Raw genomic sequence first — 20560 nt, forward strand, 5'->3', positions numbered from 1 at the left:
CTAAATATTTTTGATAGATATTTCAGTGATAGCTTTCTGTTTCTTAGAGATCACTGTCCTTTGTTACTTGGTGTCCAATGCCTTGAAAACTGTTCTTTTATGGAATATAATGTTTTATATTTAAAAATAATTTTATATTTTTGATTGTTTCAGATTAGAGGGTAAACTTGGTCCCTTTTATTCCATCTTGGTCATAAGTGGATGTTTCACAGTCATATTTAATGTCATAACACTATTCTATGGAGTAGACTATTTTTTGTTTTCTCATTATTCACTATTAAAAGACAGACATACTTTCCTCCTTCCCTCCCTCCTTCTCTCTTTCTCTTTCTTTCTTGGTACTGGGAATTGAACCCAGGGGTGTTTTACTGCTGATACACATCCCCAGCCCTTTCTTTTTCTTTTTAGATAGAGTCTTGCTAAGTTGATTAGGACCTTGCTAAATTGCTGAGGATGGCTCTGAACCTGGGATCCTCCTCCTGAGCCACTGGGATTACTGGAGTACACTACCATGCCTGGCAAAAGACAAACTTTCATAAACATTTTTAATTGCACCAGATCACTTGATCCTAAGACTCACACAAGGAACATGTAAGTAATACTGACTCTTTAGTTCACTCTTTAGATTTAGATTCAGGAGGCCTGGAATGGAGCCCATAAATCTGTATTTTTAACAAGGTTCCTTGATTAAAAAGTGGCCTTGAATTTGAGATAGTTAAGAGTAGGAACCTAATCTTGTCTCTTCATTGGAGAATTACACTTGGTCAGAAAACATCATGGAAATATTTGAGAATTTATATTTTAATTTATATAATTCCACAAAATATAACTTTGCATGGTTCCTATTTTTCAGTTCTCAGAAGTGGTAGGTGAGTGATGTGGAAAATTAGTTTATCAAAATGTTGTTGTTCCCAACATTCAATTGTAATGTTCAAGTTTCATTTCCAATTTGTACTTTCAATCAGCATGTATGGTTACCAAGAGAAATATTCCTGGAAAAATGCTGTGAATTAATGTGTAAGTCAATTCTAATTTCATAAGGGATATGAAAATACAGTGGAGGTTCCACCCTTAAAACTAATAGATTTATGTGTTCATTTAACAACCATGAATATGAACCTATTATAGGGCAGGTACTCTATTAGACAAAGTAGTAAATGAGATAGATAGGGTCTCCCAGGGTTAGGGGAAAGTTGCCTCAGAACAATTGTAGTTAATATGAAAAAAATTATATCTACATCAAACATTTCTCTGTAGAGAGAAACTGACTCATGTTCTCTCTATTCCCAAGTTCACAAATTCTGGGGAAGGAATTAGCCCGCCTTGAGTTAGGTGCCTACTCTGGAACCTTCCAGAGGTGTTGGGGTGGTGGTGTACATTTCTGGCTTTTCATTGTTTACATAAGCCTTTCCCCTAATGTGTAAGATAGTTCAAGTTTGGTCTTTTGTCACTTGCCACTATGGGAGTAACAGTCAATAGAGAAATAATTACAAGTATGATGTTATGAACCTGGAAAGCACAGGGTGTAATGGGAGTGCATCACCCTTTGAGAATGGATGCATTACAGGGGGTCCATAAGCCAAAACAGGCCATAGAAATTTAATCTGCACAGAAATGTAGGGCTTTGAAGAAGAAAAATAAGTGAACAAATATATTTGTATTAAGCATAAGAGATTTATATTCTATTATTGAGAATATATTTTACATGAAAGGACTTTTTATGGCAATCAGTCAAAAGAAGAAATATACACCTGACACTATGACCACAGAAGACAAAAGGGAGAAGGGCTTTTTCAAGACTTTTAGACCATTTAATGCTTTCTGAAAAAGTATCTTGGCGGGGTTGGGGCTGTAGCTCTGTGGTAGAGCACTTGCCTGGCATGTGTGAGGCACTGGGTTCGATTCTCAGCACCACATAAAAATAAATAAAGGTTCACCAACAACTAAAAAAAAAAAAGAACATTAAAAAAAAGTAACTTGGGGACATAGTTTTATGCTGTTACTCAGTCTGTGTTTCTGTGTACTCAGCCTTCAGGCAAAAGACCAAGCAATTCATTGGGCTGCTTCAGAGGATAATGATCCTGTGATACCTTGGGGCCTTCTGTGGTTCCTTCTATCTTTTTGTCTGCTTTGCTGGGCTGAACATCACACCTTCTTCCAGCCTCACCAACACAGTTCGTTCTCCCCTCTAGCTCTGTCATAACTGGGCTTATTAATCTGTTAAGCTGAAAATGTATTCGCTCATTGTAGCCAGGTCTTGTGGAAAGTAAGCTCTAGGAAAGGGCTGTGTCTTATCTGCCACAACATCACTGGCATTATATTAAATGCCAGTGATTTGTACATGGTGGCGGCTTAAATGTTTGCTGAATGGATGAATAAATATATAAAATGACTGAAGGGAATATTTAACTTTCAGAGCTAGGAGGGATGTTGGGGATCGTGTAGTCGTGTGTGCTTTTAGAGACGAGCAAACTGAGGCCTAAGGCCTAAGAGCTGCTGCCACCCATGCTCTTAAGTCAAAGAGTTGCCTAGAGAACACCAGAAGGGGCGAGATGATCTGCATGCTCCCTGCCCACTGCAAGATAATAATATACACCCAGTGACTTGGGAGGCTGAGGCAGGAGGATCACAAGTTCGAGGCCAGCCTCAGCAATTTAGCAAGGCTCTAAGCAACTTAGACCCTCTCTTAAAATAAAAAAAAATAAAAGGATTGGGGATATGGCTCAGTGGTTAAGTGCCCCTTGGTTCAAGCCCCAGTATAAAAAAGGAAGATAATAATATACAATGAATAAAGAATAGCTAATAAGAATAATAATAAGAAATGTCTAGTGTTGAAGTTTTTCTGGAAATTGTGGTCACAGAATCACTGCTCTGTAACTCTTCCTTTAATCTGGAAGGCAATTGGTCAACTTTCTTTTTTAATAGCTGTATTTTATGTATGTATGTATGTATGTATGTATGTTTTATGTGGTGCTGAGGATTGAACCCAGTGCCTCATACATGCTAAGCAAGTGCTCTGCTACTGAGCTACAACCCCATGCCCTGGGCAACTTTCTTAAGTACACATTTGTTTTTCTATATTCCAATATCCCTTTTCTATGCATACATAAGTTTGAATGTTTTTTCCCTTAAAGACATGATCCTTCCTCCAAACATGTCCCATGTTCCCTGTCTCAATGTCCTTCATTGTCCATATCCAAAGTTTAAGGTTCATCCCTGATATTTGCTTCTCTATCCTTCCCAATGTAAGTTCATTATTAAGACTTACTGATTTTATCCTTTCATTATTTCTTAAATCTGTTCACTTCTTTTTTTGGGGGGTGCTGGGGATCGAACTCAGGGCCTTGTGTATGCAAGGCAAGCATTTTACCAACTGAGCTATATCCCAGGCCTTAATTTGTTCACTTCTTTCCATCTTGACATGCACTTCTCTAGTTCAGAGTCCCAGTATCTCTCCCCTGTACTACTGCAGTAACAGTCTCTTAGCTATAGTCTTCCTCTTATCCCATTTAATATATTCTCCAGACTGATATCTCTAACATGAAATGTAATTTATCTCCGTGCTTCAAACCTTTGAATACTTTCCCACTGTTGTTAAGATAAAGAACAGACTCCTTAGCAGGCCTTTTACACTTGTGTGGTCCGGTTGTGGCCAACCACCTTGCTGTCTGCAGTGGAGTTATGGAGCCTTCTTTCCATCTTGAAACTATGCTAAACTTTTTTACTGCCAGGTTCCTGCATGTGCTATTTGGTTTGCCTTAACAGTGTCCCCTTCTCCCCCTTCACCCTTTCTCTGCTCAGTTACCATCAACAAGCCCTTCCAGGATCTTCTCAATTCTATGAGAATGAGGTAAGGTTCAGCCTCAATTCTATTCCAACTCTATTCATCAGCGCTGAGAAAATTAATTCACATTAAGTGGGCAGATGTGAATGGAAGGAATCTGATTTTAGCAACGTTGTTTGATTGTTTGAATGCCTTCAGAATTAGTCCCTTTCCCTTTAATTTTGTTGAAGGCAAAAGGTCTGGTAGCACCAGATTTGTAAAAGGATGTTTTATTACAATGCATTAGATATTCACTTTCTTAACACCAATCTAGTACTTCAAACTGTCCCTTTCTTTGCTATCCCAGAGATTTTTACATTCTGGGGTAATTTGCCAATATGATGTCTTTGTTTTGTTTTGCTATGGTGTGTGTGTGTGTGTGTGTGTGTGTGTGTGTGTGTGTGTGTGTGTTGTGTAAGGTTGAAACACAATTTTGAAAGGAAACATGTGAAGGACCAGCATGTCTAATACATGGTGTGAGACAGAACAATTCTAGGAAAGGACAAGGTGGGGAACTGAAGCTGTGAGAACTGATTTCTTTAGAACTACCCATGTCCTCCCTCTCTCCTCCCTCCTACCTCCTTGTAGTAGTTAGGTTGAAGTTAGTGGATCTAACTTAAGCTGGGATTTATGAGAGTATAGGAAACTTTCTTTTGCCACTTACCATTGGTTCATCCGTGTTCTTCTGGAACTGTACCAGCCGAACTCTTGTTACATTCTCCATATCCATGTCTCCGTTAGCGCTTTCTGGAGAATCACCGTTTAAATAGGGAGAGGTGGGAGGAGGTGTGACCCTCAATGCTTCATCACTGTAAACTTCATGAGCCACTACGTCGTGAGTCTGAAGTAAGGCCTAGTATTTTTATGAAAGAAGACAAATATTAATAACATTATCATTCCTGCAGAAATCTGCTATAGGAATGCACATAAAATTATTTTTGACCTCTCAAAGATCTCTCTCATCTAAAGGGAACTCAAAGTGGATTACATCTACATATAACCAGACCTCAATTTCTTTGTGGCAAATAATCTTGAACAATGGATTTTTCTTTTTTAAAGAATGAATGAGGGCTGGGGTTGTGGGTCAGTGGTAGAGTACTTGCCTTGTACATGTGAGGCACTGGGTTTGATCCTCAGCACCACATAAAAATAAATAAACAAAATAATGATATTGTATCCATGTATAACTAAGAAAAATTTAAAAAAAGAATGAATGAATCAGTAAGAGAACAAATCAATAAGTAGATGTATTTTATTACCTGGGTTAAAGGTGTTATCCGATGTTATGAAAATGTAACCAACTAACTTGTTCAAATAAAGGCTGACATACTGAAATTTCAAATAATTTAGCAAAAATAATCATCTTAAAAAGAGCTGGCAAATTTCTGTTGGGGCTTAAAATTAAAACAAATTTAAAAATAAATAGTGCAATATTTGGTGAATTAAACAACTATCTTTCATCAATGGTATTAACAATATGACTTTTATATAACACAAAAGATGAAGATAATTTATATGACTTGGCAAAAGAAATAAAAAAGAGTGTATAATATTTGAAAAAAATGTAATTTAATATATGCTATGGAACTCAAAATGTATTTAATGTTTCTGTTCATTTCTAATTTTTGGAGCATTTGCCCAAACAAAAAAATAAGCTGCAAATTATCGAGTTCTTTTTGCAAAACCCATTAACAAAGAAAAAATTATTTCTTTGAACTGATTTATATATGTCATCTTGGTGAACTTGGATGATAAATATCCCTTGTTTCCATAAAAAAGGATACTCTCCTAGTCACTGCACTTTATGTGCCATCATAAAAAACATTTTTTAATAAGCATGAGTATTTTAACATTTTTATTTCAAAGGGGATTTATAGCTGAGTATCAGTCTGTTTGGAGCTTTACACAGACTGTATTTTCTTTGTGTGCTAATTATAAACTTAATTCGAATTTAATTTGTAATCTGTGTGGTAATGAAATATCTGCAGATAATGAAATGCAATTAAAATTGCTTTCCAAGTATAACCTTTGGCATCTGAAATTAAGTTATTTAATTAAAAGGCTTATCAAAGTCATGACTTGGCTATTTTAATTTGAAAGGTGTGCATATGAGGCAAAAATAAGGCAACAATTGCTAAAATCAGAAAGGAGATGGTGCTGATTTCTCCACAGTAGAGAATATGTTTTGAGTAGTGTATGCATTGGGGTTTCTAATGGAAACAGCAGATATTTCCAAGATCTCAGCTGGCTGGTCTCAACTCGGGTTTGGGTGAGGGTAGCTAAGGGGTACTAAGCAATGCATAGCTTCAAAGTAGGGCTCCATAACGACCCAGGGGACCATAGCTTCCTCATCAGTGCCTTGATGGCACCCTATATTGCTACTCCCAGGCCCATGTGGAGATTATGTCATGTCAGCAAATTCTTCTCTTTCTGGTTTAATTGTGGCCACTTAAAAAACTAAGATTTAAGGCAGAAAGCAAAACTCGGTAATAGGCCAACTGAAAAGCTTCAATTGCTAAAAATCAGGTTCACCATACTATGTAGAGATATGTCTTTTATAACTGGTGTTTTTTTTTTCATTTTTTTTCTTTTTTCTTGGTACTGGGGAATTGGACCTAGGGGCACTTTAACCACTGAGCTATATCCTTTGCCCCCAAACTTTAATTTTTTTAAATTTTGGTATTCCAAAATTAATCGGAATACCAAAATTAATACCAAAATTTGGTCTTGCTAAGTTGCTTAGGGCCTCTCTAAGTTGCTGAGGCTGGCTTTGAGCTTGTGATCCTTCAGCCTCAGCCTTCAGAACTGGGATTATAGGTGTGTGCCACCATGCCGGGCCTAACTAGTGATTTTTAAAAAACATGCTTTGTCAACATAGGCATAAGGAGGCAGCCATGCTTACATCAGGATAATGCCAGTCTTTGAAGTTATGTGTGTTGAAGAAAATGTTTACACTACTTTTTTTTGCAAATGATTTGTATTTACCCTTTAAAATTATATAAACAAATGCTCGCATTTAATATATTATTTATAAGGAGGAATAAGCTCACAATCATAAAATTCATAAAACTAAATAAAATCATAAAAATTAATTTTAAAAGAAAAATGCTTAAATGATGTCACCAAATAAGGAACTTGATACTGACCACAATTAGTCACTGTAATAGATTGCTGCCACAAAATAAAATTTACCCTCAAGTTCTAGTTTATATGCAAACAGAAAAAAGGGGCCCACTTACAGATTAAAAAAATTTTAAAAAGAATATGCAAAATAAAGAATAGAGAAATCAAAGTTTGAGTGTTTTCCTTCAAATGTGTTATGAGGTATGACTGAGCAATTGTTACAAAGTTGACAATTGTTACTAATAGCTGTTAGTTTTAATTACATAAGAAGAGTAATTAATAGGGAAGAAACACTTTGTATTGTGATAACGGTATGTACAAGATAACTAAAAAGACTAGAGTGGCAAAAAAAAAAAAACTGATTACCTTAAAATGAACAGGAAAAATAGGATTTTTTTTTTTTGGTTTGAGAAGTGGTTTGTCTGATGTTTTAATTATAAACCATAAAACTTACTACTTTATAATGAAACTTTTATGACAACCTAAAGCTTTGCAAAAAGCTGGATATAGGCTTTGTTTTTAAAAATTCTTCCATACCACTCTATGTCCTATTTTTTAAAGAAAAAATTTAAAGCATTAACTTTCTATCCAGGTAATGTATAAGGAATTTGTCTTTAATGCTTTGTATTTTACAACTGCAATGAACAGAAGAATCGTACTTTTGAAAAATCAGTCTTTTAGATGGAATCACTGAAAAAGGAGTTAGTGAGATAATATTCTTTTTTATCATGACCTCTAAAGATACAGTACAGATTTAAAGTCACTCGAATCTATCCTTGTTTACTCTCCTAAAGTTACTGTAAATATTTACAAATATCTGAACTTTAAGTGTCAGATAATCAATCCAATGTTAAATCCTCATATAACAGGGATCAGAAAGCAAAGAAAAATCCAGATACTTGAGGAAATAAGTGTGAAACTGTAAATATGCTAAGAACAAAAATATTGTAAGCATTAAAATATTCCCCTTTAGCTATTAATATTTCTTTTTTTAAAAATCCAAGATTTTAAAATCATCATTTAAAAAATGTTTACAAGACAGAACTATCCAGCATTTCAGATTTTACTTAACATGTATCTATCTATCTATCTATCTATCTATCTATCTATCTATCTATCTATCTATCTCTAACTCAGGATTATATTTCCCATATGGGACATTATCCACACGTTTCTTTGGGAAAGACCAATGTGTTCAACTTAAGCTTATAGGAGAACTCATCAGTATAACAGATCAAGCCACTTTTAAGAGCATTGGCTTAAACTTTAGTGAAGCCACTCACTCACTGGTGGGTGACCTTAAACAAGTCTCTTTGCCTTATTAGGCTGGTTTCTTCTCAGCGAGGGTTAATCACACTACCTCCCTTCTCAGTCATGAGCAGTCCTGTTGTAGCCAAACCATCTCCAATATAGAGCCCTAATCTGCCCATTTTCTACCATCCCCATTTTTCTCCAGGCCTCTATTGCCTCTCAGCTTTATAATTGTTTCTCCACCTTTATCTCTTATTACCCCTATCATCCCTCCTCTACACTTCAGCCCCTGGAATCATGAAAGCATAGATATTGGCTATTTTCCTGTTTGCAATCACCTACTGTCTTCTTACTGCAATCAGGAGAAAAAACCAGATTCTTTCCCATGGCCTGTAAGACTCTCCTTGGCCTGGCCTCTGCCAACCTCTCTCTCTCTCCCCCTCTTTCTTTTATAAAAATAAATAAATAAAATAAAGGTATTGTGTCCATCTACAACTAAAAAAAATGGAATCCTAATTAGAATAAAAAAGAGCCTATGCTTGTATAATACTATCAAAATGGATTCTACTGTCATATGTAACTAAGAAGAGCCAATAAAATAAAATTTAAAAAATTACACCAGATATAGTAGTAATAAGAACATGGCTTTAAAGTCAGATTTTCTTCTAAAAGGTCAATCAGCTAGGTTTTCAACTTTTTGCATGTATTCTACATATACAGATGTGGCTAATATTTTAAAAATGTTAGATTCAACATGAATTTCCATCTGTAATTGTGTTGTTGAATTGCGGTTAAATGTATAACTATGAACCTCTTTCTACAGAAAAGCATATCTATTTTAAGTTTTGTTTAACCATTTAGCTTTATAATAATTGGCTAAATATAGTTGCTGTTCTTACACAACAGAATTTTCCATACAACAGAAGTGAACGAAGAAAGTTCGAGAGTTTTGCACTGTCAGAGAACAGATGTAAATCTTTCAATATATCACCTATGTTCAGAGAATTCTTTATCAGCAAAAATTGTCTCCAATTTTAGCTCTTTGCTGTTTAGGTAATAAACAGTTCCAGTGACTTAAGGATGTTCCTGCAAGGAAACAAATTCCTTGTCTGAGGACTACACAGCCCCTAAAGAGCCATTCCACAAGCCACATCTTTGTAATAGTGATACAAAGTAAATAAAAAGGATTTTAAAGTATTTGGTATTACTTGGTCTTATGATCTTAATAGTCTGATACCATAGTCATTTGGTCCCCAATGGACCACATATATGATGGTGATCCCATAAGATTTTAATTGATCTGGAAATTTTCTATGATCCAGTGACTTCTGTAAACAAACCTACTCTGGCATCAGTTGGATAAAAGTGTAGCACGTACAATTATGTATAGTACATAATACTTGATAATGATAATAAACAGTGATGTTATTGGTTCATGTATTTACTACAGTACACCTTTTACTACTATTTGAGTATATTCTTTCTATTTACAAGAGAAAGGTTTCCTATAAAACTTGTATGCCATATTATGCTGGCAGCATCCTCAGATGCCTGGTGTTAACTGTGTCTCTTGATTGCATACATTTCTCTTGTGTTTGATTTAATCTACTACTATTTCATCATGGCCCTAGGAGCTTAGAACTACAGCACACATATCAGATTGCATAGGTGTGTAGTAGTCTATACCACCCAGGTTTGTGTAAAGGCACTCTGTGATGTTCTCACAATGGTGAAATTGCCTAATGACACATTTCTCAGAATTTATCATTAAGCAACATATGACTGCATATGGATAAAAATGCATTTGATGAAGCTGGCGGTATTTTCTGAGGGCTATTAAAAACAAATGGAGGTTTTCAATTATATGGAAATTTAATTGTTACTTACCATGAAATGAGGTTGTGTTAAGATACGCTTTAGTTCTTTTGCATCATTATTCTCAGGGTAACATGAAATTTCTTCCAATACCTAAAAAATAATCAAGAAATAGCAATGAGAACATGATAAGAGATTGACAAACAGTGGAATTCTTTTACATTAAAGTCCATGAGTGGATTTTTGTGTCAGGCAAAACAATTATTTTCCAAAATTCTTCATTTTATTCTAAGGTTATTAATATTCAAAATAATGGTACTTATGACAATAAAGATGAAACAAATTCATATAATAGTTTGGTTACATTACCCAACTATAAACACAAAAGGTCACTGAAAGATGCAAAATGACAGGCCTATAATACATATTTATAACAGGTTTAAGTAGCTGAATTAGCTTAATGAGAGAACAGCTTCCAAACTCATCACCAAAATCAATTTGTACCAAAAGTTAATAACAGTTTCTTTTGTATTAACAGCACTGCCAATTACTTTTAGAAAGATGACATAGGCTCAAATAATAACTACTTAAAGAATACCAGTTAATTAGAATAGTTAATTAATTCAAAATACACTCAAGTAATTTTCTTTATAGTAAGGCAGGATTAATGCTATTTTCCATGCTCATCTCCCCATATGGATTAAACCATGCTTCTGTCAATGGCTTCTGGGATTAAATGGCAGAGAACCCAAGAACAATGTTAAAAACCTTCTTCTCTCCTGCTACTCAAATTTTCTTCACTAATTAGTTGTTAATATTTTCCCTGCTCTCGTGAAAATGGCATTTTTAAATAAAATTGTTCTTCAAAAATAATCCCTTCCTGCTAGGGTAGAGTTTACTTATTTGGGGACATGAGCCCATGGCAAACACCTGCTACTTTTCTAACTGTGGATGGCTGGATTCACAGAGAGGTCTTATGCATTGTACTCCAATAAATCCCAACCCTGGCGCCAATAAAGGATTTCTTTAGCACTATAGGATATCAGGGGCTCATAAGCTTCAAACCAATAGGGATCTCTTGCTTTGACCTGTGAGAACCTTAGGAGGGGATGTCTTCAGGTCATTTAGTTTGAGTTTTAGATTTCAACATCATACTTACAACACTCTCTGCTACTCAACCACAGACAAACAAAACAACACCAACAACAACACACATACACACTACAAGGTTACTTTCTTATCCAAATGTTCTGTTACTGAGTGCTGGTTATGCTATGAATTCATATTTAGTGATGATAAACCAATTCTCCTGATGTGTTTTAGGATTCACATTTCTCTCTGGGGAAAATGAAAGGATGAAAGCATCGATTCTCTCTGTCCCCTGCTACTCTCATGGCCCACAATCTCAAGTACAGAGGTGTGGTCTCCTAAGCATTGCTAGTTGGATAATGTCAGCAAGTTCTCTCTGTTCAGTTAAGCCAAATAATTTTCCCCAGAATGTCTCTGCTTCTGTTTGGGTATCATGAATATAAGATAGTGATTCTCATGACTCCTGCCAAAGACACCTTTATTCCTTTCAATGAGTGCTTGGTGGGCAAAATAAGAAGACAACCCCTTTCAGCTTATTCTGACTTAGGGGACGGCCTGGCAGCCACCACAGCATCAGTCTCTTTTCTCACTGAATGTACAATATTTTCCAGTACAAGTCTTGTGTTAAAAATCTGCTAGTGAATAGATTATGTCTTTCATACTTATTCATGGAGTAATCTCACTTTATAAGAAATAATTTTTAAAATGATTTAAAAGGAAAATGATAATTTGCATAAAGACTCTTTTGATATATTTTATTTTTTCCACATTTTTATTGGTGCATTATAGTTGTACATAATGGTGGGATTTGTTGTTACATATTTGTACATGCACACAATATAACAATATAATTAGGCCAATATCACTTCCCAGCATCTCCCCTTTCTCTTCCCTTCTCCCTCCCCCTGGCCTCTCCCTTTCCTCTACTGATGCATGAAGACTTTTAAAAGATCAAAAAATGAAAAAAAAAAAAACCGTAAGTGTTTAATAATGGGGGAACTGTTAATTCATTTTAATTTAATAATAGTAAAGAAAAATTACACAGTCATTAGATGTTATATTTATGAAGACCAAGTAGAAACACAGAAAAATGCTTATTATATAATATTATGACTAAAAAGATATTTAGATTGCAGCTATATAAAATTCATATGCAAATGGATAATGAGTGGAAAAGGATATGCAAAAATGAAACCACTGTGTAGGGGAGAAGGGATTATGGATCAATTTTATTTTCCAAACTTTCTGTGGTGTCATGTTTCTATAATAAGTAAGTTTAAAGAAAGTTTGTGATATGTACAGCCACGTATACTGGCAATGTATAAAAATGACTTCTTTGAATTCAGTATATTTAACTGCTATGGAAATTTAATTAACTTTCAAACAATACCACTTGAAAAAAGCAATTCAAAATTGCATAGCACATCTATTTGTATCAAGTACCGTGAATACTTTCTTTTTGAAAAAAAACTTCACACTTTCTTTTTGGAAAAAAACACACAAAAGAAGTAAAATCGAAATGTTAATATATTCAAGTTTACACAGCAGAACCAGAAAACTAGCAAACTGGCAATATTGATGCTGAAAATTTTTTTCTTTCCTGTCAGTGATAAACTTAAGAAACTTAAGAATATAATGAGTCCAACTGTAAATCCAAGGAAACTGCTCTTAAGGTAAAGTAGAAATGTCTTCAATCAAGATAGGAAAGATGATGATACCAAATTCTTTTTTTTTCATTCTTTTTTTTTTATTGGTTGTTCACAACATTACAAAGCTCTTGACATATCATATTTCATACATTAGATTGAAGTGGGTTATGAACCCCCAATTTTACCCCAAATGCAGATTGCAGAATCACGTCGGTTACACATCCACAATTTTACATAATGCCCTATTAGTAATTGTTGTAGGTAGCAGGATACCAAATTCTTTCAGAAAATATATCACTTACCTCTTTGGCTCTCTGTACTGCGTCGCTCGGAGGATTCCTGATTTGCGGTGAAGATTTTGTGTTAATTTTGTCATAGAGCTAAAAAGCAAGGAAGAGAATCCAATCAACACTCATAATTCTGTGCCACAATTCACAGCTTTGTATTTATTATTTCACTAAACAATGCTCTCCCTCTTAAAAAAGCAGGCTGCCGATTTCAGTGGGATCCTTTTGTTAATGATCTCTTAGTCATTCAATAAAACTTATCAGAATAGGAGTTTATATAGATTTTTTTAAAAAAAGTCTTTAAATAGATGGACCAAGATTCTGTCAATGTGGCAATTTCCTTTGCATTTTAAATTTGTCAATATTTCAGCGATCCCAGGGCTTTTTGCCTCTGACAGAAGCAACATTCAATAACGTGAATACAGAGTAAAATGAAAGAACGCTTTCTGGCCAATTCCAGTCTGAAAGAATTTTCACAGAAACCTAAATCTTGGGAAAGGGCAAACCCAACTTCTTCTAGGAAGGAATGTTCTCACAAAAGGTTTATGCTTGTTTTACCAGGGCTGTTCAGTAACAGAATCAATGCTGAAGGAAGTCAAGGACATAAACTTTTCCTTTTGACTCTGTGAATTCAAAGAGTGTGAGAAGATTTTTAAAAGCTCACAAGCCTAAATGATCCAAAGTTATACTCTCAGAAGAACATTCATTTACTTCTTTAGAGAAAAACAATTTCTGTACTTTAGGAATGCAATTAAAATATATTCGTTTCTACCTCAAATGAAATGTCTCATAGTCAATAGTCTGCTTTGAAAACTGAAAAGTTAAAAATGACCTTGGCTAGTCTGAAAGCTTCTATTTCCTAACTTCTCTAAAATAGGTGGGGATTTTTTTTTTTGTTGGTCTTGTTCTTTTCTTTCCTCATTTACTCTGCACACCAGTGCTAGTTGAGAGGTCAAATACTGACTACAAACATTCTTCGAATTATAGTTAGATCTGTTTATACTGACACAAGCTAAAGCTTTATGACTTGTAAATATTTGGGCCATGCCACACATAAAACACCTGACATGAGCAATGTGAAGATAGAGCAGGAACCATTTTTAAATGATGCCATTTAATTAAGAAAGCACTACTAAACAGGAGGTTAAACAAATAGTATGAATAGACAAGTATTGCTGCTCTGCTTAAAATATTATATTAACATTTTAGAAAATGGTTGATAAGTGGCTGGTTCACAAAAGTTTGACCAAATCCCTTTAGATTATACATGGATGGTCTCTATCTTCTCAATGGTTACTATTTCTAAAGATTGCCAATTTTGAATATAAGGAGGCTGATTCATAGTGAGTTAGGGAGGGGGAGCATGAGAGGAATAGACGAACTCTAGATAGGGCAGAGGGGTGGGAAGGGAAGGGAGGGGGCATGGGGTTAGAAATGATGGTGGAATGAGATGGACATTATTATCCAAAGTACATGTATGAAGACACAAATTGGTGTGAATATGAATATACTTTGTATACAACCAGAGATATGAAAAATTGTGCTTTTTATGTGTAATAAGAATTCTAATGTATTCCGCTGTCATATATAAATTTAAAAAATCAATAAAAATTTATTTTTTAGTTGTAAAAAAAGATTGCCAATTTTGAAATTTGGAACAAGGGAATATATTTTCTCATAGAAATAATGTTGTGAATAGTGTTTAGACTATTTCCTAGACTATAAAATAAATGAAATATTGTATATATATATGACATATATAATAAAAAATAATAAACCAAACAAAACCAAACAAAACTCCCCTAAATCCTAAGTTTAAAAAAAGACATTTAAAATACATAACTCTAAGTTTAAAAAAACACACTTGGAAAGATGAGTCAGTTCCAGAAATGTGCTCTATGACATTATGTCTACTGTTGACAATACTATATCGTACACTTAAGTGTTTAAGAGGGTAGATCTCATATTGTTCTTACCACCATAAAAATAAATAACACTTTAAAAAAACAATTAGTTATCCTTTGCATGTCATAATATTAATGATCAAGCAAAGTTTTAAAAACCTAAATGAATAAAAAGATTTTTAAAAAATCTCAAAACTGTTTTAAAGCCAATTTAATTCAAAGCTTTATAAATACTGTCAGGGGGCTGGGGATGTGGCTCAAGTGGTAGCGCGCTCGCCTGGCATGCGTGCATCCCGGGTTCGATCCTTAGCACCACATACCAACAAAGATGTTGTGTCCGCCGAGAACTAAAAAATAAATATTAAAATTCTCTCTCTCTCTCTTAAAAAAAAATAAATACTGTCAGGTTTATATCTAATTTCATCACAAACTGTTCAGTTTTACCTTTTTCTTGACTGAGGACTGTTGTTACTAACACTACTTTCAACATTTTAAACTATAATTAGGATTAGTTTCCATTTATATATTAATTTTTACTTACAGAGCAACAAATATCCCACAACTCCCTAAATTGAAGACTTGATTTCTGACCTGGTTTTACTATGCCACGTACAACCCTCAAGGTCTTGTCAGTATAGTTTCTCCCCCCTTCCTTCCCCGCTCCCTTTCCCCCTTTCTTTCTTGCTTCTTTGTTTAGTGTTGAGGATTGAATCCAGGGCTTCATGTATGCTAAGCACATGTCCTACCACTAAGCTACACCCCCTAGCCCCATATGTCAGTGCAGTTTCCTGAGGACTTGAGGTAGAATTGGCCGGAAGGCTTATGAAACGAACTTCCTGGGTCCCCTCCAGACCTGTTACATCAGAATTTGAGATAAGGTCCAGAAATCTATGCTTTAATAAACTCCTCAGGTATTTATAAAGATGTCCAGTGCTAATTTCTGAGATTAATAACAGTTGTCCGGGTTGAATACCCCTAATCTAAAAATCCAAAATCTAAAATGTGCCAAAATCCCAAACTTTCTGAATGCTGATCTGATTCCACAAAGTGGAAAATTTCACACGTGACCTCATGTGAGGGGTCACAGCCAAAACACAGGGGCACTAAAAATACTGCATAAAATTACCATAAGGCTATACATATACGAAACATAACTGAATCTTGTGTTAAGACTTGGGTCTCATCCCCAAGGTATCTCATTACATATATATAAACATTCCAATATCCAGAAAAATCCCAAATCCAATCCAAAATCCCAAGCATTTCAGATAAGAGAGACTCAATTCATACTATTAACAACAATGATAATTGTTACTTTTGGGGGACTTTACTGGGGATTGAACTCAAGGGGCACTCAACCACTAAGCCACATCCCCAGCCCTTTTTTATATTTTATTTTGAGACAGGGTCTCACAGAGTTGCTTAGCAGCTCACTTTTGCTGAGGTTGGCTTTGAACTTATGGTCCTCCTGCCTCAGTCTCCAAAGCCACTGGGATCATAGGCATGCACCACCATGCCCAATGATAACTGTTACTTTTATTGAGCATCCACTAGATGTTAGTTATTAGTCTAAGCTCTTAACATATATTCACTCATTTAACCTCACATGATTTCAAGAGGTTGGTACTTCTATTATTCCTATTTTATAGATGAGGAAACAGACACAGAGGAGTAAATATGAGAACCACTGTTCTAGCCTTACAATGTCTTCATGGGTATCATACAGTTGGCCTGGAGAATCAAGGCCTTGTTCTAAGAAAGGTTTTCAGATCAAATTATCTTCTGCTCCTTTGGTCTGGGCTAATTTAATCATATATTCATCTGAAGTTCAGTGGAACTGGTGGTGGGAAGAGGGAAATGCTTAAAATGAAAGGCAGATATAGTAGGAAGGAATTGAAAGGGATCTTCTATCTTAAAAAGGACATTGGGCTCTGCCCTACCTTTCAGCTTCTAGGAAAGCACAAAGACTAGAGCTCTCTGGACAAGTACTGAACAGGGAGGATGCTGTCCATGTGGTTACATGGTGAATCTCAACTGCCTGCTCACTAACCAAAAGGGAAAGAGCCAAAGCAGGAAGGGATGCGGGAAGGGGCTTATTTCATTGCCATCACAGGAAAGAAGTGATCTCTTGTTGGCTTATCCATATACATAGCTATCCATCCACCCACCTGTCTGCCCATCCAATATTTATTGAAGTCCTATTGTGTACTAGGCAGTGGGATTCTATTTACTGGAGTTTCAGAGATGAAAAAGAGAATTCTGGTCCCCTAAAGAGCTCACCAATTACAAAGACATATCTAACTAAAGGCCCCAAAACTTAGGATGGCTTGATCCCTTTGGACACCCAAGAGTAGTTTGGTCCCCAGCAATATCAACTGGAAATGATCTCAGTAGAGACTATCTGGATGTGTTTGTTTAATACACCAACCTTCATTTCCCTCTTTAATTTCTTGAATTATGTTTTTGTCTTAGAGACTAAACATAATTTTAGTCACATTTAAATAAATATAAAGCATTTGAGAAATGTGGCAGAGCAGGTCAATAAGTCATCAGTGAATGTAATGGAACATTAAAATGTTTTTAAAAAGTAGAATAAAGCATGGTGCTTTTGAGTTCTCATTCACATGGGTCATCTTTGTATTGCATGATGCCAATAAGCTGATATGCAGGACTTGGAAGTTCAAATCCAGGTAGAGTTCTGCCAAGGTCGGAGGCAAGCAAAAGAGGTGGTTGGATTTTGAGCACAAAGGAAAGCTAAAGTTGATCTTTATTATCCTTTACCCTTCTCTCTCATTCCAACTGTATAAAAATAGACATGTACAATGATATGACTTGAGACCACATCTGTTGTCTTGGACATTTAGCCTAAAGCTAAGGCCACAGCAAATAAGTAGCACCAAATCTGCTAGAAAGTTGTCAGGACACTCCTCCAGGGCTTGTTGAAAGGCAGTCAAATGGTTCTTCCACATTCACCCCAGGGCTTCATTCTGCCTATAGAGGCAGAAGCCTGGAATTTGTAGGAGTCATAGGACTGAGGAGAGCAAGTATTTGATTTTCCCTTCTCCTTCTTCTTCAGAGGGAAGAAGAGGGAACTGTGCCCTTCATCATGTCAAGTGAAGGGTAGTGGATGCTCCAGAAGAACCATGAATAGGAACTGGAGGTGCCAGCAAAAAGAGCTCACTGCCTCATTCTCTGAAAGGTGATTGCTGAGTCACAGCAACTTACAGGCTCATCTTGGTGCACTAAGAAAGATTTCTGTTTGAGAGAGAGTCCTTGGGGTAGCTTCATATGGCCCTTGAAGTCCTAAGTGAAAAGAGACTGGTGCCTGCTATTTTTGTGGCTGGAGATCACCTGGGACAGCCCACACTTAGAGCGTATATTGGGACAAGAATGTGTGTGCCTCCCATGAATCAAGGCTATATCTCAGAAGGTAACCTGGATGGAACCATCTTGATGGAGCCCTGCCCAAAGGGCTGTCTGCACAGAGCAAGAGGGTCCAGAAATAGGGAACTAAGTGGTAACACCTGGGAGCAAGGCCAAGCATGTGCTGCTGAAGCTAGGTGTAGTATACATTCCCAATGTCAAAGCCACATGTTGTCAACCAAAGTCACCATCAGCATTAGGTTGCCTGCCACACCAAAGGCATCAACAGCCAAGGGACTGGCTGCCTGAGGTTCATGATTATAGAACATGCTGTGCAAGAGCTTCTTTCTCTTTTCTATGACCAGATTCTGGAGCTCTTTGACATTAGGTAACAGCACTTCACACGGGGCTGAGGACACAGTAGATGTTTCATAAATGTTTCCTCCAAAAATAATTGAGTATTTGAACTAGCAAATAGAAACTATAAATAGATGTTTGTAACAAAATTCACAGTAATATAAAAATAAACATAGAGGGAATACTTATTTTAGTTTGTTTCTTTAGGAACCAGATATCATTTCTCTTTGGTCCTGCTTGCACAGTAAAAACAACAACAACAACAACAACAACAACAAAACCTTTTGCCCTGAATTTAAGACATATATTTTACTTTTTTGTCTCTTTCAAGTCTGACTTATTTCATAAAGTTTTTTTTTTTTTTGTACCAGGGATTGAACCCAGGGGTGCTTAACCATTGAGCCACATCCCCAGCCCTTTTTTAGTTTTTGAGATACAGTCTCACTAAGTTCCTTAGGACCTTGCTAAGTTGCTGAGGCTGGCCTTGAACTTTGTGATCCTCCTGCTTCAGCCTTCTGAGTTGCTGGGATTCCAGATGTGTACCACTGCTCCTGGCTTCATAAGGATTTTAAAGTGGAGAAGACATTAGGTATCAGCAAGATTCAATTCCTTTATTTTAAAGAGGATGTTCTAGTTTGGATAAGTGTTCTCCCAAAGACCCATTGTCAAAGGCTTGGTCCCTAGCCAGTGGCACTAATGGGAAGTGGGGGAACCTTTAAGAGGTGAGATCTAGTTAGGTCTAGAAGTTAGGTCACTAGGGGTGTGTCCTTGAAGGGGATACTGGGACCTTGCCTGGCCCCTTCCACTCTCTGTTTCCTGGTTGTCATGAGGTGAGCAGCTTTCTCACTGTGCACTCCAGCCAGGATGTGCTGCCTCTCCAAAGGCCCCAAAGCAACAGGGCCAATTGACCATGTACTGAAACTTTCAAAATTGTGAGCCAAATAAACTTTTCTTCCTTACCAGTTGATTACCACAGCACTGGAAAATTCACTAACACAGAGGAGAAAGTCAAGATCCAGTCAGGCTGTACCCAAGGCCATATAGCCAGAGCAGCAGGGATGAGACATTGACTTGCTGATATGCCATTTTTTTTATGACACACCAGATCTTCTCAGCTTGTTTGAGAGTTCAGTAATATACAACATCTGTGTTAGGGAGATGCCTTCAGCAATAGTTGGGGAAAATGAACTGTAGAAAATGCTATTTGTAGGTTAGAAGAACAAATACATGGGGCTGGGGATGTAGCTCAGTGGTAGAGTGCTTGCCTAGCATCTGTAAGGCACTGGGTTGATCCTCAGTGCCACATAACAAATAAGTAAATAAAATAAAGGTATTGTGTCCATCTACAACTAAAAAAATTTAAAAAGGAACAAATTACACTAAATATGATTTGAAAGATTTTGGCTAATCAATTGCAAGCCTTACTATGTTAAAGCATGTTAGGATCTTAATCTTATCCTGGACAGACAGGAACTATTTTAGGCTCTTTTGGCCATATGGTCTCTATTGCAACTACTCAACTCTGCTGTGTTATGCAAAGGCAGAGTTAACAATATATAAATAAATAGTCATGGCTATATTTCAATAAAACTTTATTTATGAAAACAAGTGGTCAGCTGGATTTGTCCTGATGGGGGAGTTTGCAATTTCTATTCTAATAAATTATCCCTAGAGGGGAAATCAAGGATGTAGAATCTATTACTGTTTGCCTTCTTGTTCTAAAGAAATTACAGTTATCCAAGTTCAGCACTTTATATTAAAAAAAAAACACACACACACAGCACCAAGAAAAAACAAGGAAATGTGAACAGCTGCAACGGGAACAGACTGTCTCACACTGTTTCCCTCGCAGACAGGCCTGCTCCCTTCCAGCCTTTGGCACTGGGTCAGACACGACCA

At 36.2% G+C, this 20560-nt stretch overlaps 1 protein-coding gene across 9 annotated transcripts in view; it reads right to left on the reverse strand.

The window, feature by feature from the left end:
• Window positions 1-20560, reverse strand: part of CASK (calcium/calmodulin dependent serine protein kinase) — a 385036-nt gene that overhangs the window by 54096 nt on the left and 310380 nt on the right. For all 9 annotated transcript variants that reach the window (XM_081276357.1, XM_081276354.1, XM_081276356.1 and 6 more), the window contains exons 12-14: window positions 13053-13130; window positions 10085-10165; window positions 4488-4676 (exon numbers count right to left, since the gene is read on the reverse strand). In XM_081276357.1, the coding sequence (XP_081132483.1) occupies window positions 4488-4676; window positions 10085-10165; window positions 13053-13130 (348 nt within the window). The remainder of the gene's footprint in view (window positions 1-4487; window positions 4677-10084; window positions 10166-13052; window positions 13131-20560) is intronic.

The sequence above is a fragment of the Spermophilus citellus genome (assembly GCF_964194105.1).
Source record: "Spermophilus citellus genome assembly, chromosome: X".
In the NCBI taxonomy this organism is placed as follows: Eukaryota; Metazoa; Chordata; class Mammalia; order Rodentia; family Sciuridae; genus Spermophilus; species Spermophilus citellus.